The 18,580-nt window shown below is 43.9% G+C and overlaps 1 protein-coding gene across 3 annotated transcripts in view; it reads left to right on the top strand.

Moving 5' to 3' along the window:
* The window catches only part of GMEB2 (glucocorticoid modulatory element binding protein 2), a 43,289-nt gene that overhangs the window by 13,182 nt on the left and 11,527 nt on the right, over positions 1-18,580 (top strand). Inside the window, exons 3-5 of one of the 3 annotated variants that reach the window (XM_077832033.1) lie at positions 12,623-12,720; positions 13,962-14,089; positions 16,067-16,170. In XM_077832033.1, coding sequence (XP_077688159.1) covers positions 12,623-12,720; positions 13,962-14,089; positions 16,067-16,170 — 330 coding nt within the window. Of the gene's footprint in view, positions 1-12,621; positions 12,721-13,961; positions 14,090-16,066; positions 16,171-18,580 lie in introns of those variants that run through there. The other 2 variants (XM_077832036.1, XM_077832035.1) reach the window with 2 other exon arrangements.

Genomic DNA, 18,580 nt, shown 5'->3' with positions numbered 1-18,580 from the left:
ACACATTGTAAGGAGAGTGATCACTTTAGATAAGCTATTACCAGCAGGAGAGTGGGGTGGGGGGAGAGAAAAGCTTTTGTAGTGGTAAACACCCATTTTTTCGTGGTTTGTATGTATAAGAACATCTTCTGTATTTTCCACAGTATGCATCTGATGAAGTGAGCTGTAGCTCACGAAAGCTTATGCTCAAATAAATTGGTTAGTCTCTAAGGTGCCACAAGTACTCCTTTTCTTTTTGCGACTACAGACTAACACGGCTGTTACTCTGAAACCTGTCACTTCAAACATGTAGTTCATAAGTAAAAGGATGCTGCTTCTAATTTTCATCCCTACAAACTCATCTTGGAGAGAGTCACTGTGCTCTTTCGATCTCCTGCATCATTGCGACCAATAGGACCTCAATGGCATCTGTGCAACTCCTCTGTCTTCAAATTATGCACTCAGTGACATCTTCATAAGCCTGCTATCTTCAGTGGGACTCTTCAGCTGTAATGATTGGAATTATTGGTAATTCTGTTTAATACTCAAACTAGAATAGAATCCACAGCTCGTTCTATCTTAGAGTAGAAAAGCAGTACAAACCGTTTTTGGACACGAAGCAGATATGTGCACAAATCCTAAGGAAAATGTCTTTTAAATGAAAAAGTACCGTTTTAAAGTGGTCACTTTTCAGAGATGTGCACATTAAGGTGGACATGAATCAGTTGGGAGTGAAAACAGGTGACTAAATCAGTGTTTTATTCACTAAACCGTGTGCCCATGTCAGGAAATTGATCCACAACTGTTTTCATATTGTGATATAGCAAAATCTTTTGTTCGCAATGTGTATTTTTGGGTCCAGGATTTTAGCAGCATTCTGCAGAGACCTTCTTTCTGTAATTTTCAGCAGCGCCAGGGTAATTACTAATAGGCCCTTAGCAAAAACACTACCGAGATATAGAACAGAGTTGTGCTTCTCAAAATCCTACGTAACAGTGAACTTGGAATGGCTGTAAAATGTAGTTTTTTCTCATGTTTGAAATCAGTTTTTAAGTTGATACTCTAGATACTGTACTGCCTGGTTTGTGTTCGTTCCTTATTTTCCTAGACTTTCCTAGATTTTCCTAGATTGGCTAACTCTTTGTGTTCACAAAATGAAAATGGCCTGTTTATACACAGAAGTCCTAAGTAGTGAAGGGCTGTTCATGTTATTTGGTTGAATTTTCCTTGGCACTTCCCTGGCTTATACCCAGAGCATGTATACATGTTGGTGCTTCCAGAGCTTCTGGATTTTCAGCAGGCAGGAAATTCATTTTCATATTTACAATGAAATTGGCTCCAAACAGATTTCTTTGACCAAAACAATCTCTTGTTTGAAATAGATTGGGAAGTCTGCTGCCATTTACTGTTTTTTCCTCCTCTGGTTTATGGCTCCTTCTGGGGAGAAGCTTGAATGATCCTGTCTGATGAAATGTGAGCAGCGGCTGCCTCCCACAGCTTTGTCATGACAACCACCTAATGCAAATACTTGTTTGGTGGTGGGACACGCTGTTGTAACTGGAGAAACTTATTTGAGTACTCTCCCATCCCACCCACCTCTGTCTGCTGAGGTACACAACTGTCCTGCATCTGCACAGGGGAACAGAGACGGGGTTCGGGGGGGAGAAAGGGGTGTGGCGAAGCAGAGAAGGAAAATTGGTATATTCCATTTCAAGTGCCTTTTTTCTTCCAGTTAAACCTCTGTGGGGAAATATCATTTTATAGGCGCCTCAACAGTGTCATGAGTTATTGTCTCAAAGACTGTTGAAGGTTATTAGAAGTTGGGATTTAAGATGCAGCTGGATTAGTTTTCCCTGCCAAAAGTAATCGCTAAAAGTAATAGAAGGTATAGAACCTGACTCTTCTCTCGCATACACTGGTTTTTGTTCCTAATTTACACCCATGTGAGAGAGATCTGAATGAGGCCCGTGGTGTACTGGTGTTCTGTATGTAAGAGATAGATCTGTCTCTCTTTTGCAACCACCACAAGGCAGGTCCAACTAAAATGGTACTTTGGCTGTTCCCCTAGATAAATTTAACAAATTGCTGGGAAGGAATCCTGTGGCAAACTTGAATTATTGAATTACAATTATTCCTTTCTTCCCTGGTGTTAGACTCTTACTCCTCGAACAGTCTTCCCTGTATGTGTCAGCTCAGCATCTGCAGTTCTGACTCTGCAGGTTTGCAGGCCTGCCATATGCCTAGCAAGACTTCAGAAAAGCACAGCACTACCTAGGAAGTGAAATGTATATGTGGGTGAGGCTTGGAGCATGACTTGACTTAAAACGATCCTTCATGCTGAACATACATGTGACAGTCCGATACAGACAGAATAAGCATGTTCTGCAGCAGGTCATCGTCAAAATTATTTGGGCCAGTGAATTGTTGATGTAGGTTGTCAGGGATTGAGTTGGGTGAATAATTTGTGGGGTGTGTGCACCTCCTTTATAAGTGGTCAGGCCACTCTCCTACAAATGTGCAAGACCCAAGTTCCATTCCCCACTTTACCTGATGTGAACAAGAGATTTGAACCTGGGTCTCCCTCAGCAGGTAAGTGGCCTAACCACTGAGCTATAGAATATTCTGATGTGGGGCTATTTCCTGTTGAAGCTATTCCACTGAGTATAAATAATTAAATAGTCATAGGGCCAGAGAAAGACTGAGTGACTCTATTGCCTGGTGGTTAGGGCACTCACCTGGGAGTGAGTTCATATCCAGTTCATGACATGACCATGTTCATGTCATAAGAGATGCCATACTGGGTCAGACAATGGTCCATCTTGTCTAGTATCTTGTCTCTGACAGTAGCCTGTAGCAGAGCTTCAGAGGGAGAGTACAGAACAGGGCAATTATGGAGCAATTCATCCCTCTCCTCCACTCCTGCTTAGGGTCACTCTGAGCACCAGAGCACTCTGTCTCCCTGACCATTTTGGCTAATAGACTTTGATGGACCCATTCTCCATGATGTTATCCAGTTTTTTTGAACCCTGTTATACTTTTGGCCATCACAACATCCCATGTCAATAAGTTCCACAGGCTAGTTGTACATTGTGTCAAAAAGTATTTCCTCTTTTTTCTGTATTAACATACTCACCCTATTAATTTCATCAGGTGACAACTGGTTTTTGTATTGTGGGAAAGGGTAAATAACACTTCCCTTTTCACTCTTCCCACACCATTCATGGTTTTCTAGACCTCTGCGTATCCACCCTTAGTAATCTCTTTTCTAAGGTGCACAGCCTTAATCTTTTTAGTTTCTCCTTGTATGCAAGTCATTCCTTATCCTGGATCATCTTTGTTGCCCTTCTTCATTTCCATTATATCCTTTCTTAAATGGGGAGACCAGAGCTGGACACAGTATTCAGGAACCATGTATTTATATAGTGGCATTATTACATTTTTTGCCTCTTTTTCTATCTGTTTCCTAATAGTTCCTGACATACTGTTAGCCTTTTTGACTGCTGCTGCACACTGAGTGGAAGTTTTCAGAAAACTATCCACATTGAGTCCAAGATCTGTTCCTTGGGTAGTAAAAGCTAATTTAGAACACACCATTCAATATGTGTAGTTGGGATTATTTTTTCCAATGTGCATTTATCAATGTTGAATTTAATCATTTTGTTGCCCAGTCACCCAGTTTTTTGAGATCTTTCTGTAACTCCTTGCAGTCTGCTTTTGGCCTTAACTATCTTGAATAATTTTTTACTGTCTGTAAACTTTGCCACTTCACTGTTCCTCCTCCCTTTTCCAAATCATTAATGAATATGTTGAACAGCACAGGTCCCAGTTACAGATCCCTAAGGGGGGGACCCCACTGTTCAGCTCTCTCCATTCCTACCCGTTGTGTCCTGTCTTTCAACCAGTTCATGAGAGGACTTTCCCTCTTATCCAGTGGCTGCTTAATTTGCTTTAAGGGCCTTTGGTGAGGGACCTTGTCAAAGGCTTTCTGAAAATCCAGGTACATTATATTGACTAGCTTACCCATATCCAAATCCTTGTTGATTCCCTCAAAGAATTCTAATAGATTGGTGAAGCATGATTTCCCTTTACAAAAGCTGTGTTGACAGTTTCCCCAGTAAATCGTGTTTATCTTTGTGTCTATGATAATTCTGGGTTTTTGTTTTTTAAAAAGTTTCTGCCAATTTGTCAGTACTGAAGTTAGGTTTACCAGCCTGTAATTTCCAGGATCTTCTCTGGAGTCCATTTTAAAAATCAGCATTATGTTAGCTACCTTCTAGTCATTTGGTAGAGGAGCTGATTTCAGTCATAGGTTACATACTACACTTAGTTCTGCAATTTCATATTTGAGTTCCTTCAGAACTCTTAGGTGAATACCATCTGATGGTGACTTATTACTGTTTAATTTAACAGTTTGTTCTAAAACCTCCTCTATTGACACATCAATTTGGGACAGTACTGCAGATTTGTCCCCCCAAAAGATTACCTCTGATGAGAGTATCTCCCCCACATGCTTTGCAGTGAAGACCGATGCAAATAATTCATTTTGCTTCTCTGCAATGACCTTGTCTTCCTTAAGTAGTGCTCTTTTTAACATGTTTGTCATCTAGTGGTTGCACTGCCTGTTTGGTAGGCTTCCTGCTTCTTATGTACTGTTAGCTTTTGCATCTTTAGCAAGTTGCTTCTCAAATTCTTTCTTGGCCTGCCGTATTATACTTTTACAACTTACTAGCCAGAGTATGTGTTCCTTCCTATTTTCTTCATTAGGATTTGATGACCAAATTTTAAATGATGCATTTTTGCATCTAATGGCTTCCATTGCTCTTTTGTTTAGCCTTGGTGGCATTATTTTGTTCTTCCTGCTGTCTTTTTTGATTTGGGGTATACTTTTAATCTGAGCCTCTCTTGTGGTGTTTTTAAGTAGTCTCCATGCTGCATGCAGGCATTTGACCCTTGTGACTGCTCTTTTTAATTTCTACCTAACTAGCATCGTCATTTTTGTGTAGTTCCCTACTCCATTGACTAATTATTTATACACAGTGGAACAACTTCAACAGGAGAGATTGAGAGACCCGTGTATCAGAATATCCTATTTCCTCCTCTCCCGTGCTGTTACTTGTCCAAAGCAGGAACTCTGAAATCCTAGGAGTTTTCATCTACCTCATGATTCTGAGATGCCTCCCACACAAGATCCCCTATCTCCACATTATAGCTGCCCCTGATCTGTGTGAACAAGATACTAGTCCTATGGCTGGAAGGGAGAGGAATTTATTGACACTTCTTGACAATTTCTTGCATCCGATGAAGTGAGCTGTGGCTCACGAAAGCTAATGCTCAAATAAATTGGTTAGTCTCTAAGGTGCCACAAGTACTCCTTTTCTTTTTGCGAATACAGACTAAAACGGCTGCTACTCTGAAACCTGATTCTTGACACTGTAGCTCTACCCTACAGTCATCTGCTGAAAAGTCAGAAGGGAAAAACCGGTAGCTCCTGAACTTGACTTTCCTGTGTACCCTAGCACTGTCTTATGTAATCAGCCAATGAATCATTGAGTCAGTCAGTCAGTCAGTCACTTCAGTCCCGCCCTCCTCCCCCTCTTTATCAGAGCAGGCCAGACTTTAGATTTACATCCTCCATAAACTCCTGCTTAGCACACCCAGTTTATACAGAGTGAAACTGCTGAAGTGTCAGGAAATTTGTTAACTATTATTTCCTCTTTCTCCCTTCCCCACCTCAGGACTTCAGAGAGGTGGAGAGAATGTACTGCGCTAATTACACTGGGCCTGTTTGCCAGAAAATCCAAATGCAGGTCTTTAAAATCCAGTAGAGATGGCTATGCAGACAGATAGCCAGAGATGTTCTCTATCAAGTGGCCAGCATGCCCTTGCTTTCTTGCATGGGAATCTTTTGTGAAAAATTAACACATATAGCATCAGTGTTCTGTGCTAGCTAAGATTGCAACAGCATCCCCTGAGTGTAAAGAAGAAATATTTACAGTCCAAAGTAGCCTAAATATATTTCACATTTGTGTATATTTTTAAAATTTCTTCTCTTTAAATAGTCTATTTTGCATGTACTCTGCAGATTAAGCTGCTGCAAGCCAGGAACTAACTGGGAGGATAGGGAAGCCATGCAGAGCCAGTTGTTTGTCTCTCCTTCCATTAGCAAGCACTGAAAGATGGGGAGAGCCACTAGTACAAGGCAGGAAGTAGAGGAACACTTTGATATAGTGTCTTTAATTAGCTGTCTGCCTATGGCTGCAGTGGCTTATACTATATGTATAGGTTTCAGAGTAGCAGTTGTGTTAGTCTGTATCCACAAAAAGAAAAGGAGGACTTGTGGCACCTTAGAGACTAACAAAATTTATTTGAGCATAAGCTTTCATGAGCTACAGCTCACTTCATCGGATGCCAGGCAGCCTGAACTATGGGGTACACAGAGATGCTATAAAATGCACATCTGTATTCATGGGTTGATTTGGTTTGTTCACAGATCTTAGTAAAACATTTTCAGTTGCAAAAAAGAAACAAGGGAGAAGTTAGGCCTGGTTTACACTACAGAGTTTTGTCAACAAAAGTGATGTCGATACTCAAAAATTGCTATAATAAAAATCTGTATGTCAGGTTCACACTTGCTCCCTTTGTCGGCAGAGCATATCCACAGTTTGGGCACTATCATCGACGGTATGAGCAATGCACTGTGGGTACCTATCACACAGTCCAGCTCAACACCTTCTGCTGCAAGGTGTTGTGGGAAGGCAGAGCAGATCGCGGCACATCTTGGGACCTGGCTCAATATCCCATGATGCATTGCTTTCTGCCCCAGCATTCCATAGGCTTCCAGCTTTCTTTCACAGCATTTTTCAATGGCCCTTGTTTGCTGTGCACCCCAGCATCTTTGTGAGAAGAGAGAGATCCTGCACTGCTCTCCTATGCTCTGATAACTGTCATGAAGACATCGTGAAGGCAGCGCAGTTAATCATGAAGTTCCTAACTGAAGAAGACTCCCAGTTGCCTGACATGCTGTGTGACATGCAACTTTAGATTGCTTTGGCTTTCACAGAACAGCTGCAGAGGGTGAACCGTCGCTTTTTGGGCTCAGAAAACAAGCACTGAATGGTGGGATCATATCGTCATGCATGTCTGGGATGACGAGCAGTGGCTACAGAACTTTTGGCTGCGGAAAGCCAACTTCCTGGAACTGTGTGTGGAGCTCGCCCCAGCACTATGGTACAAGGACACCAGATTGAGACCTGCCCTATTGGTAGAGAAGTGCATGGCAATCGCTGTGTGGAAGCTGGCGACTCCAGACTGCTACCGGTCGGTTGTGAATCAATTTGGAGTCAGGAAGTCAACCGTTGGGGCTGTGTTAATGCAAGTGTATAGGGCAATTAATCGCATCCTGCTACAAAGGACCATGACTCTGGTAAATGTATGTGAAATAGTGGATGGCTTTGCAGAAATGGGTTTCCCTAACTGGACAGGCAATAAATGACACACGTATTCCAATTTTGGCATCAGACCACTTTGTGATGGAGTACATCAATAGGAAGGGGTATTTCTCCATGGTGTTGCAGGCCCTTGTGGATCACCGTGGGCGTTTTGCTGATATCAACGTGTGGTGGTCCGGGAAGGTGCATAACGTACACAACTTCAAGAACATTGACCTGTATAAAAAGCTACAAGCGGGGACTTTCTTTCCAGACCAGAAGATTATAGTGGGGGATGCTCATAGTGATCCTGGGAGACCTGGCCTACCTCTTACAGAGGGATGAAACCTTACAGGGGGATCTGGACAGCAGCAAGGAGCAGTTCAACCACAGGCTGAGTAGGTGCTGGATGACAGTGGAATGTGCCTTTGGCAGATTAAAGGCGCGCTGGCGATGCCTTTATGGTAGGTTAGACCTCAATAAGGATAATATTCCCATGGTCATAGCCGCGTGTTGTACATTGCATAATTTTTGTGAAGCTAAGGGTGAAAGGTTTGCTGGGGGTGGAGTGTTGAGGCAGACCACTTGGCTGTTGATTTTGAGCAGCCAGATACCAGGGCTATCAGAGGGGCCCAGAGTGAGGCAATTCAAATCAGGGAGGCTTTGAGGCAACGCTTTCAAATGAGAACCAGTAATGTATATCTCTGTGATTGGTGCTGCAGTGTTACATTACATGTAGTTTTCCTGAGAAGCAATGGTGACATTTGGGGCCTTACATTCCAGTAAGCAAATGATTACAGTGCCTGTGTATTGGTAGTGCCTACTATCTCAATTTGTAGGAAACAAATAAAGATGAGTTACTGTTCAAAAACTTTGCTTTTAATAAACAAGAAACAACACACAAACACACAGAAAGGGGCTTGGTGGGAAAGGAGGTACCAGGGAAAGGCAGACTTTCAGAGCTGTGTGTATGTCCAGGTATCATTTTGAAAGTTGTCCAAGGAGGTGGAGTGAAGGGGAAACAGAGACCTCTCAGAAAGGACTGTGCGGGCAGAGTTTGTGGGGACATGTAAACAAGTTCTGAACGTGCTGCAGGGGAGGGTGGGCATGCATCTGCTCAGTCTGCAGCATTATTAGGGACTTCAGCATTTGTGTTTGCTCCTCCATGACTTTAATCATCTGCTCAGTAACATCCTTTACAAACTCCTGATTTTATTTTCTGTCCTCCCTTTCCACTTCCCTCCATGCCTTGCGTTCCCTTTTCTTTGCATTGGAGAAGTGCAGTACCTCCTGGAACATGTCGTCTTTGCTCCGTCTTGGGCGCTTTCTTATCTGGTGGAGACGCTCGGCCGGTATGTGTGGGGTGTTCCTGAAGGACACATCTGCCAAAGCACAAGGAACAATGCACAGAAGCATGATTGTTAAGTTAACGCACAGCATTGAAACATTTCAGTAAAATACACCTCTGGTAACTTTACAGTAACTTTCTCACTGACCCTTGGCAAGCACATATCTTGGCAAACACCCAAAGCATGGTGAATGTTGGCTGGGGGGCACTCTACATGGGGAAAAGAGCGCTCCGCAAGGGTTGCGGTGCAGCACTCCGCAAGGATTGCAATGCAGCCAACTAGGGAAAAAATTCAAAATTCTCTCCCACTTTTCCACAGGTGAGGGTCATTGTAGCAGATATGTCATTCCTGAGGGTAAGCAGGGAAGAGAGGGTACATCTACTACACGCTTGTGGCTTCCACCCTGGTCCCTATGCTGCTTGCCTGCGTGCCACTTTGGTCCCTGCATAAGTGATTGATTGCCAAATGACGCGGGAAAGTTTCCTACAATGGGGGAAGGAACAAAGCTACCAAGGAACTTTCAGCAGAGGATTGCCGAGTACTTCCAGGAATCTTTCCTAGAGATCTCTCTGCGGGATTCCTGTGAGAGCTCAGTGTGCATCAACTCCCTGTTCTGCCGTAATGATTAGCTGCATGGGGAAATGTCCAGCACACAGAAACACAGCCAGCCTCCCACATTTCTTAACCCTGAACCCACCTCTGCACTACAGAAACCAAAGCCACTTACCAGGCGTCTCCTCTCCTGCTTCTTGCTTACCGGAGAGCAACTGCTGAGACTGGCTAGACAACTCCAGAGTGCTGAACAGTTCCTGGATGCCTGCCCCACCGGGCAACCCTGCCGGGAGCGCCACATCATCATCTAACTCCACCTCTTCATCAATGACTTTGTCTTCTAGGCTAGGTTCTCTTTCCGCCACCTCCGTTCCCTCCAAAGTAGCCATAGGGCTCTTGGCGGTGGAGGTGGGGTCGCAACCGATGATAGTATACAGCTCCTTATAGAACTGGCAGGTCTTAGGTGCAGCACCGGAGCAACGATTTGCCTCCCTCGCCTTATAGTATACCTGCCTCAGCTCCTTTATCTTGGCTTTGCACTGCAGCTTGTGGATCATATCCCTTTTTACACAAGCCTTGACAGATCTGCCTGTAAGTATCAAAATTCCTACATCTCAAGTACAGCTGGGACTGCCCAGCCTCCTCTCCCCATATACTGATCAGATCCAGCAGCTCTGCAGTGGTCCAAGTGGGAGAGCATTTGCTGCGATAACCCGCCATGGTTCCATGGAAAGATGCAATGAGACCTCTCCACTGCGAGCCAACGAGAATTGGAATTTCAATAATTCCCGGGGCTTCTAATGCGGAGGGGCAAGGTTGTTTACCTGGCTGCAGGACAGTTGAGTTCAAACCGGTGACCAGAGCAGTCAGATTGAGCATTGTGGGACACCTCCTGGAGGCCAAGTAGAGTGATAAAATCAAGCATGGTGTCTACACTGGCACTTCGTCAACAAAAATTTTGCACAAAAAGCCTTATTTCTCTCGTCTGGGTGTTTTTTATTTTGTCAACGAAACAGCATTTTTGCCGACAAAAGTTGCGTTGCATTGTGTACGTGTTCACTGGTTTGTCGACAAAAGCTGCCTTTTCTCAACAAAACTCTGTAGTTAGACAAGGCCTAAGTATCCAGTAGAAAGAATTAAACATGTCCCTGCAATTCTCCAGTGATGCATGAGCAAACTGAAACCTAGCAGGGGCTCTGACTTCCATCATCACAGCAAGTGCAGGTATTCCAGGCATGGAGAGCAAGGTATTAAGCTGAGGCTAGCAACTCCTACTTTGATTTCTGCTCTAAGTGACTGGGAGGAATGGGGAGGGACAGCAATGACATGAGCTACTCTGTAGGTCTTTAGATTTATCCCCAAATACCAATGTGCATTGTAAGATAATTTCTGCACATCACCCATGTGCATGCTGTGTTCTGAAATCATAACTGTCAGATTTGTTTTAGCCCTTTTTTCTTAAAGCACGATGTACGAGTATTCCCTTTCCAACATGCGCGCACACACTTCATTCTCTTCCAGTCCTATCTTCACCATGTTTAACAATCAGGCCGACCATAGTTTAACTAATTTGTGTGTCAGGACATGGCAAGAAGAGGGGTGGCCCCACTTGTGAGATCCAGGTGGAACACTTTAGTTAGAAGCCCAGCATCTCCTGCCTCCTCCTCCACCGGCTAGGTGGGATTTCTACCAGGGTGCTGACCCCAGTTCCTGCTTGGAGGTGCTGTCTTACATATCAATGTCTGGTTAGTGGCTAAAATGAAAGATATGCCTTCCTCTTACTGTTGGAGTAAAGAGGAGCTTCCTGGTTTTTTGCTCCTCCAGAGCCTTTTTGTTGCAAGCAGGGCAGGTCTTACTACTCCTTCCTCGGGTCTCCATTTCCTGGATCCTCCTACCCTGTGAGTAATTATAGTTCCTGTCTCTGCTGCTGCATAAACCATTCCCCAGCAGCGTCAGTGTGACACTGACATGGCCCTTGACAGTTGCACAGCAAGTTTTTGAAAACAAGAAGTGAAACTGGCCGGAGTTTTATTTATTTCTCTCTGAAGTATGGCCAAAGTTACTGAGCAGCAGCAGAGGCACTGGAGCTGTCTGGGTCCTGACTCAGGAAGCGGCACTGCCTTGGTTTGCATTTGGTTCTCATTTGCAGAATTATCTTGAAACCATAAGGTCTAGAAACTTAATTTAAAACAAATTTTGCAGAAATTCATGGTTTGGGGTCCCTATGTTCACTGGGTGTATGGATTCATGCCCTTTCATATTGTCAACATGGACAGGATCAAACTGCATTCAATCCACGTTTAGAGTCCTTCTAGCCTCACTCTCCCCCTGGGATAAAACACATTACACACAGTAATTGGACATAATTTGCTCTCATTCATCAGCTGGCAGACCTAGTTATAACCCAGACAACCATGTTTAAAACATGCTTAAGCACGGTTTTCCAGAACGTGGTTAAAAGTCTTGTGTAGATGGGGCCTCTATATGTTTGTTTTGCCCTTTCTCCTTTTCCCATTCAGTATGAACTGCTAGCTTTTAACATTGAGCAAGTTCATTGGGGTACAATGACATGCCAAATGTCTATACATCAATTCAGAATGATCAGCTCCTCTAGGTGCTGATCACACTGGATACTTTTGACATGCCACACCATGCTGCTGCCACATTTTTCCAACGTCGCCAAGATTCACTCAAGTTCAGAAACAAAGGTAATATAATCCTGTTTCCAGACAATCTGTTAATTTTTCCTCTTTGTTTTGCCTAACCTATATTGGGGGGAAAAGCTTGAATGAAATACTCTACTATTCTTCCAGCCCTCTCGGGTCCTATTGCTAAGAAGCATAGAACCATAGAAGTTGGAGATGGAAAATAAGACCGATTAGGTCATCTAGTCCATCCTCCAGCCAGCTGAGGATTGTTGCCCACTTGCTGCCTTTGGGAATCTTCTTAAAAGAGCCTGCCAGTGACTGGCAACCGTCTGATTTTGATTTCCATTGTGCTAGCGGAGGAAAACAGCCAGCTTCCTATGAGCGCATCAGGAAATTGCAGCACAGAGATCACACAAGTGTTATTGTACTGGGCTGGAGTTAGCAACATCAGGCTGCAATATAAAGTGAGGAAAAGATAACATACCTTTTGCCAAAGGATACTTTCTTAAGGAAAGAGATCTGCATTTCTAGGGATTACGGGGACATTTTTTGGCTCACACCAAAGTGTTTTTACAAGTGATCTTCGAAACAGCGCTCGCTCCAGAGATCAGAAATGGGAATGATTCATCTAACTTCCTTAATTTTTCATCTCCAACTCTTTTCCCAGTGGCGACCTAAATGAAGACACTCTGGAGACCGAAAATGCAGCTGCTGCAGCCGCTGCTGCCTTCACAGCTTCCACACACCTGAAAGAAGCTGTCTTAGGTAGGTTCAGTGTACTGCATTGGCCTTTACTGCAGCCTTCCTCGTGGCAGCTTTGCAGCATCAGCAGTCCTGCTGCTAGAGAGTTTGAGTGTTGCAGGTCTGCCTAGCTCAGCTGCCTGGGAGCACACCGCACTGCCAGTGAGTGCCCAGGAGCCTCCTTGCAGAGTAGGCAGACTGACAGCTTCAGGATCAGATCATGGTTTCACACCTTTTCTGCAGGCATCACTGTAGCTGTCATTTGCTCAAGGAAACAGAACAGTAGAGCCATAATCCTGCCTCCTAGCTGCATGTGACAAAAAGGAAGGTGAGAAGGCCCAAAAGGGAGAGTGGGCAGATATGGTTTCCTAGCACACTGCTGCCCTCTCCTGGTTAATAGTGGGATTGCTTGAGTTTATTCCCCATTAAATCTGCTACCCATATGTTTTGCCCATAGCTCAGCCATGGGATCATCAGATTGTCTGTTTACAAGAGCATTACAGGTTTCAGAAGCAAGCAGAAGACGAATTTATGACTCAAAAATTGTAACAATGTCTCTGCCAATTGGGCTGCTGTGGCATAAACCAGTTTAGTCTGGAAAGTCTCCCTGGGGTTTGCTGGCCTCTTCATTATTTGGATTAAGTTTAATGAACTTACTCTAGTAATAAAAATGGTGACTCCCAAAACTCTCTGATTCCTGTAATAAAGTGATGCTCGGGCCTGGACACTAATGCTTTTGTATCTTGGAATGTTCCTGTGGCTCTCACTTCAGTGGCTTCACTGCAGTGTAGGCAGGTAGGAGATATTCACCAACTGAGTTGAAGTGGGTTTGCAAGTGTTTCATTTTGCAAAAGACATGATTACCTGCTTATAAGCCCTCCTTTGGGAACAGTGGAAGACCCACCACCTTGAAAATAGACAGTTGCACCATAATAATGTGTGTGACTATATCATCTATCTCAAATGTTTCTGCATTCACATAAAGGGTCAAATGTTCAGTCAGCCACTGAACTTTCATATTGACTTTTGTGGACCTGCAAAAATAGGCATGCACTCATTTTGCCTGTGGTCAGCTGGCTGTTTGGTATTGAAGGCTGGCTAAAAATTTGTCTGAAGAATCTGGTGTTCCTGCCTGCCTTCTCTTTTTGCTCCCAAGCTTTAAAACTCTGTCCCAAAATGTCTTTAACTCTTGACGGTAATCAATAGTTGTAACTCATTTTCCTTTTGACCCGCCCCAATCCCTGCCTCTCATTCCCTGTGAGAAGTGAAGATGGCTGAAGAGGACGACAGTTTGGAGGCTGAGATTGTTTATCCCATCACCTGCGGAGATAGTAAAGCCAACCTGATATGGAGGAAGTTCGTGTGCCCAGGCATTAATGTGAAATGTGTTCAGGTGAGGGTACAGAGTTCTCTGAAGGTCCCTAAGGAAGGACCACATGTATAAAGATAAGAGGTGTGCTCTTAGGTTACCCTCCTTGCCCAGAAAGGAGAATAAGGACCACAGATGCTAATGAAATCCAGCATTCCAGTGCTATTGCTATGGTAGATCACTCTACCTGTTTGCTAAACTCCATCCATATGTGGCTTTGATTGTGTCAGGAAGCAGGACTCTGTTATAACTATGTTGAGATCCTGCTTTAAAGGGGAAAGGAGAGAAAACTATTTTGAGTACCATTGTCTTCATGCAGTCTGTTATTGTGACTTAGTGCTTCATAAGAAAACTGAGCAGCTCTGGCTAGAGCTTCAACTTCAATCTGGCTCTGCTTTTGAGCAGTTTTCTAAACTGTAGACATTCCCTTTATCAGATCAGTTTAAGAGAAATTGATACGGTGATGCAAACCTTCTTGGTAAAGATAGTATTGACCTGTTTCCACTCTTTCTACCCCAGATGGTTGGGGGTGAAAAAACTCTTAATGAGTGGAGGAGTCGGGGGCACTTTTCATTCCCAGAACATATGTTTCATGATAACACAGTAAGGCATCAATGGTAAACAATAATCTGTTTCTTAAGAAGGGTCTGCTTTCAGGCTGCACTGCCAGAGAATTTTTGACGAGATGGTCTACTCCACCTCCTCTTGGAGAGAGAGATCTTTCCATGTCTCTCGCTCTCGCTCTCTCCAAAGCAAACTGTAGAGACGGGAGCAGATCAGTTTTGCCTGCTACCACCAGAGATCAGCTTCCTCTTTGCACTTGACTCTGGTTCCTGTTATAGGTAGATGTTTCATGTCATGCAGCAGTTGGGAATATCACATTTACTTGTTAACACAGGAGGGAATGAAAAGAGACCTGGAGGTGGCAAATCCCTACTGGAACTCCCCATAGAAGTTTTATTAAAGGAGAACCTCAGAAGGGGTACTAGGTCACCAATTCAAATCCACCTGGTCAGTAATGAAGGAAAGATGTCACATGGCTATTCAATATGAAATATGCTGGTTGTCTCAATCTAGTTCCCAGTAAGAGATGTCCACATCATAAAAGTGGCTGCTGCAGTTGGCACTAATTGTGCTTGTTAACTAACTCTGCAAAGGCCAAAGATTTGGGGTGGTAGCTCAGTGGTTTGAGCATTGGCCTGCTAAACCCAGGGTTGTGAGTTCAATCCATGAGGTGGCCATTTAGGGATCTGGGGCAAAAATTGAGGATTGGCCCTGCTTTGAGCAAGGGGTTGGACTAGATGACCTCCTGAGGTCCCTTCCAATCCTGATATTCTATGAACTGAGTGGCCAAAGAGCCTTAATCTTAGCATCTCTTCTGGTCAAGTCATTGTTGAAGTGCTTTGTGGGGTTGACCATTGGGCAACATGCTGGTAGGAAGACTGGATACTAATGGTGGGTGGGAACAATCTGTTTTTTGTCACTAGTTTGCTTGATAGTGGGAGCAGATGAGAGCTAAATAAAATAGTGTGTTAATTGCACATGGTATGGAACAGAACACTATAATTCAAATTATATTTTGCACAAACCGCATTAGGATGGATCTTGTATGGCCTTCCTGTCTGATGCTTTGTGGTATGTACAGAGCTAGGAGAAGAATTTGTAACCAATTTCTGCCAAAGTTCAGACTCTTGGCTCTTATTAGGATATATTTTAGTGTAATCACAATATCCTGGTGGGTGATTTTCACTAGAGGTGGGCCTAGCCCAGATTGTCGTATCAAACTTTGTGGTTCTTCAGATCAGGAGTTTTGGTATGAGCCCAGCTTTGATTTTCACAGTAATATTAAACTTGGCCATCAAGGTCATTCTGCTCTGTCACTGGGCACAGTGCTAAATACAGTTTATGCACCCTGGTATAACATATTGCTGTCCTCTCATGTGGAACAAGTCCGCATTTTTCCTGCTGTGTCACACCATGTTACATTTCTCCCCTTTGCAGTATGATGATCACCTAATTAGTCCCAAAGAGTTTGTCCACTTGGCTGGGAAGTCAACCCTGAAGGACTGGAAGCGAGCAATCCGGATGAATGGGATCATGCTCAGGTTAGTCTTTTTGCTTGCTTGTATATGTGCATTGATGGCTGGGGTTTCTTCTTTCTGGGAGAATCCAGAAGGATCCTCCACATGCTCTGATACAGCTGTTAAGCGACTGAGTGGATGTGTGCCACTGAACACACTGAAAATTTGTCCCAATAACTGCCTATCCATCCAGTGATCAGTTTTCTGTAAGTGTTTTCCTTGTTGCAGGTAGGCAGAGGTAGTTAAGAAATGAGGGACTGTCACTACCTGTCATAGTCCCAGGGCAACAATGTGATATGCAGTTGCCTCTAGGGTGGTGCATGGCAGTTGTAACAGCCACACAGCAATAGCGCTTAACAGTTTTAGAACAGGAAGTGAAGAGAATACACTATCCAGTTGGAAAAGCTGGGGAAATTTGGAAAGGCAAATGTTAATTGCCTTATCTGAACTTGACAAGGACTAAAACCCTATGTCCTCTTACAAATAGTGTCATGAGATCTTTAATGGCCACAAGTTGTCAGACTGTGTTGTTTACATCTCTTCTAAAAGACAGAACTTGTGCAGCAGAACGCTCTTGAACACCTTTCCAGAGCAATGGTTCATTCTGATTGAAAGAAGAGTGCCACCTACTGAATCCACACTCCCTGCTGCAGGAAATTAATCTATCCATATGGTTGTGTTATGTCCGTCTTAAACCACTTTTTTTTGCCAAAATGCTTATTTGTGTCTTCCTCTTCTCTGGCCTTGACTACAGGAATTCCTTTCCTTATGGTCTCCCAGAGCACCAGCTCCAGACTTCTGTCTGACCAAAATCTACTCGTTTCCTCATCTGTAGTCAGAAACAAAAAGAAATCATCCCTTACCCCGGAATTGTCAATGGTTCCACAGTCCTTTCATAGCAAGGCTGTCCCACCCACTGAGCTCCTGCAATAACACAAACTGCTCTCCTATTATCGTTAATCTGCTTTTACTCATTGGTTGTTGTAACCCAATACCTCAGCGTTTTGGTAAGGCTGGTCTTCTGAGGAACAAAACCTATTTACAAAGGATGTGTGAGAGCCAGCCCAGTAGCCTAGTGGCAAACAGAGCCCAGCAATCCAAGATGTTGTCTCCAGCCAGCAGAGGCTCGGAGTACTATAGAGGCAATATGCTCAGTACCGGGGGGGGGGGGAGACCATCTGTGCCCCTCTGGCAATGTCCTTTTGCTGAGTTGAGATGCCTCATTTTTAGATTCCAAAAGGAGCTACATCCAGTCCTTCTTTGCACTGAGGGAGAGTCTCCAGGACGTGAGGTAGATGAATGGGTTATTTTATTAACCCATTGTGGCTTAATTTCCACTTCCTCTCCCTCCCTCAGCTGAGCATATTATCTTCTAACTGACACCTCCATGGGGCATTCAGTCAGTAGGCAGAGAACTCTGTGTGCTTGAACCTGGTTCCCAATAAATCTCAGACTAACTTCCCCATCAGCACTTCTAACCTCCTGCTTATCGACTCAGGGGCAGTACCTACCGTGCTTCCTGTATTCAAAGTGCTGGCATATATCTGTGTGCCAGCTGCATCTTCAGTTATGATCATGGTGCTTGTGACATCCAACGTGCACATGCTTTATTAAGCACAATTGTTCTGGGGCCTCAGACAAGTCTCACGATATGAACACTATTCCATATAGTGGGAGCAAGAGCTGTGGCCTCCAGAAAGATTTTCTTTTTGATATTCCTAGATATTTTCAGTCATTTAGTACTTCTAGTATTATTTATAGCAATCTGTTCCTGTAAGAGATCATGCTGCATTCTGTCTTTGTCCTCGATTTGAGCTGTTTCGGCATGTTTAGGCCTCCCACTTGAGGGATGTTTATGTTCTTTGAGCTAAGGGAATTTGTCCGCTCTATTAATCTGCCGGATTTAGAGAGGAGTCACTTAATATGTATTGAATAATCATCAGTGATGAAGTCCTTTTCTAAGGGCCTGACTTTCACTGGGTTTCAGCCTGGCCACTGCTTGTATGCACACAGATGATAGATTCTGTCAGTGTGCATGCAGGATTTTTACACACCTAATCTATCATCTGTAAATACAAGTGTGTGCTAAAGTGCACGTGCATTAGCCCTGGTCTACACTAGGACTTTAGGTCGAATTTAGCAGTGTTAAATCGATGTAAACCTGCACCCGTCCACACAATGAAGCCCTTTTTTTCGACTTAAAGGGCTCTTAAAATTGATTTCCTTACTCCACCCTGACAAGTGGATTAGCGCTTAAATCGGCCTTGCCGGGTCGAATTTGGGGTACTGTGGACATAATTCGACGGTATTGGCCTCCGGAAGCTATCCCAGAGTGCTCCATTGTGACCGCTCTGGACAGCACTCTCAACTCAGATGCACTGGCCAGGTAGACAGGAAAAGAACCGCGAACTTTTGAGCCTCATTTCCTCAAGAA

Source organism: Eretmochelys imbricata, chromosome 13 (genome assembly GCF_965152235.1).
Source record: "Eretmochelys imbricata isolate rEreImb1 chromosome 13, rEreImb1.hap1, whole genome shotgun sequence".
NCBI lineage: Eukaryota > Metazoa > Chordata > Testudines > Cheloniidae > Eretmochelys > Eretmochelys imbricata.
Note: the sequence above shows the minus strand (reverse complement) of the source record. Positions and strands in the feature narration are given on the sequence as shown.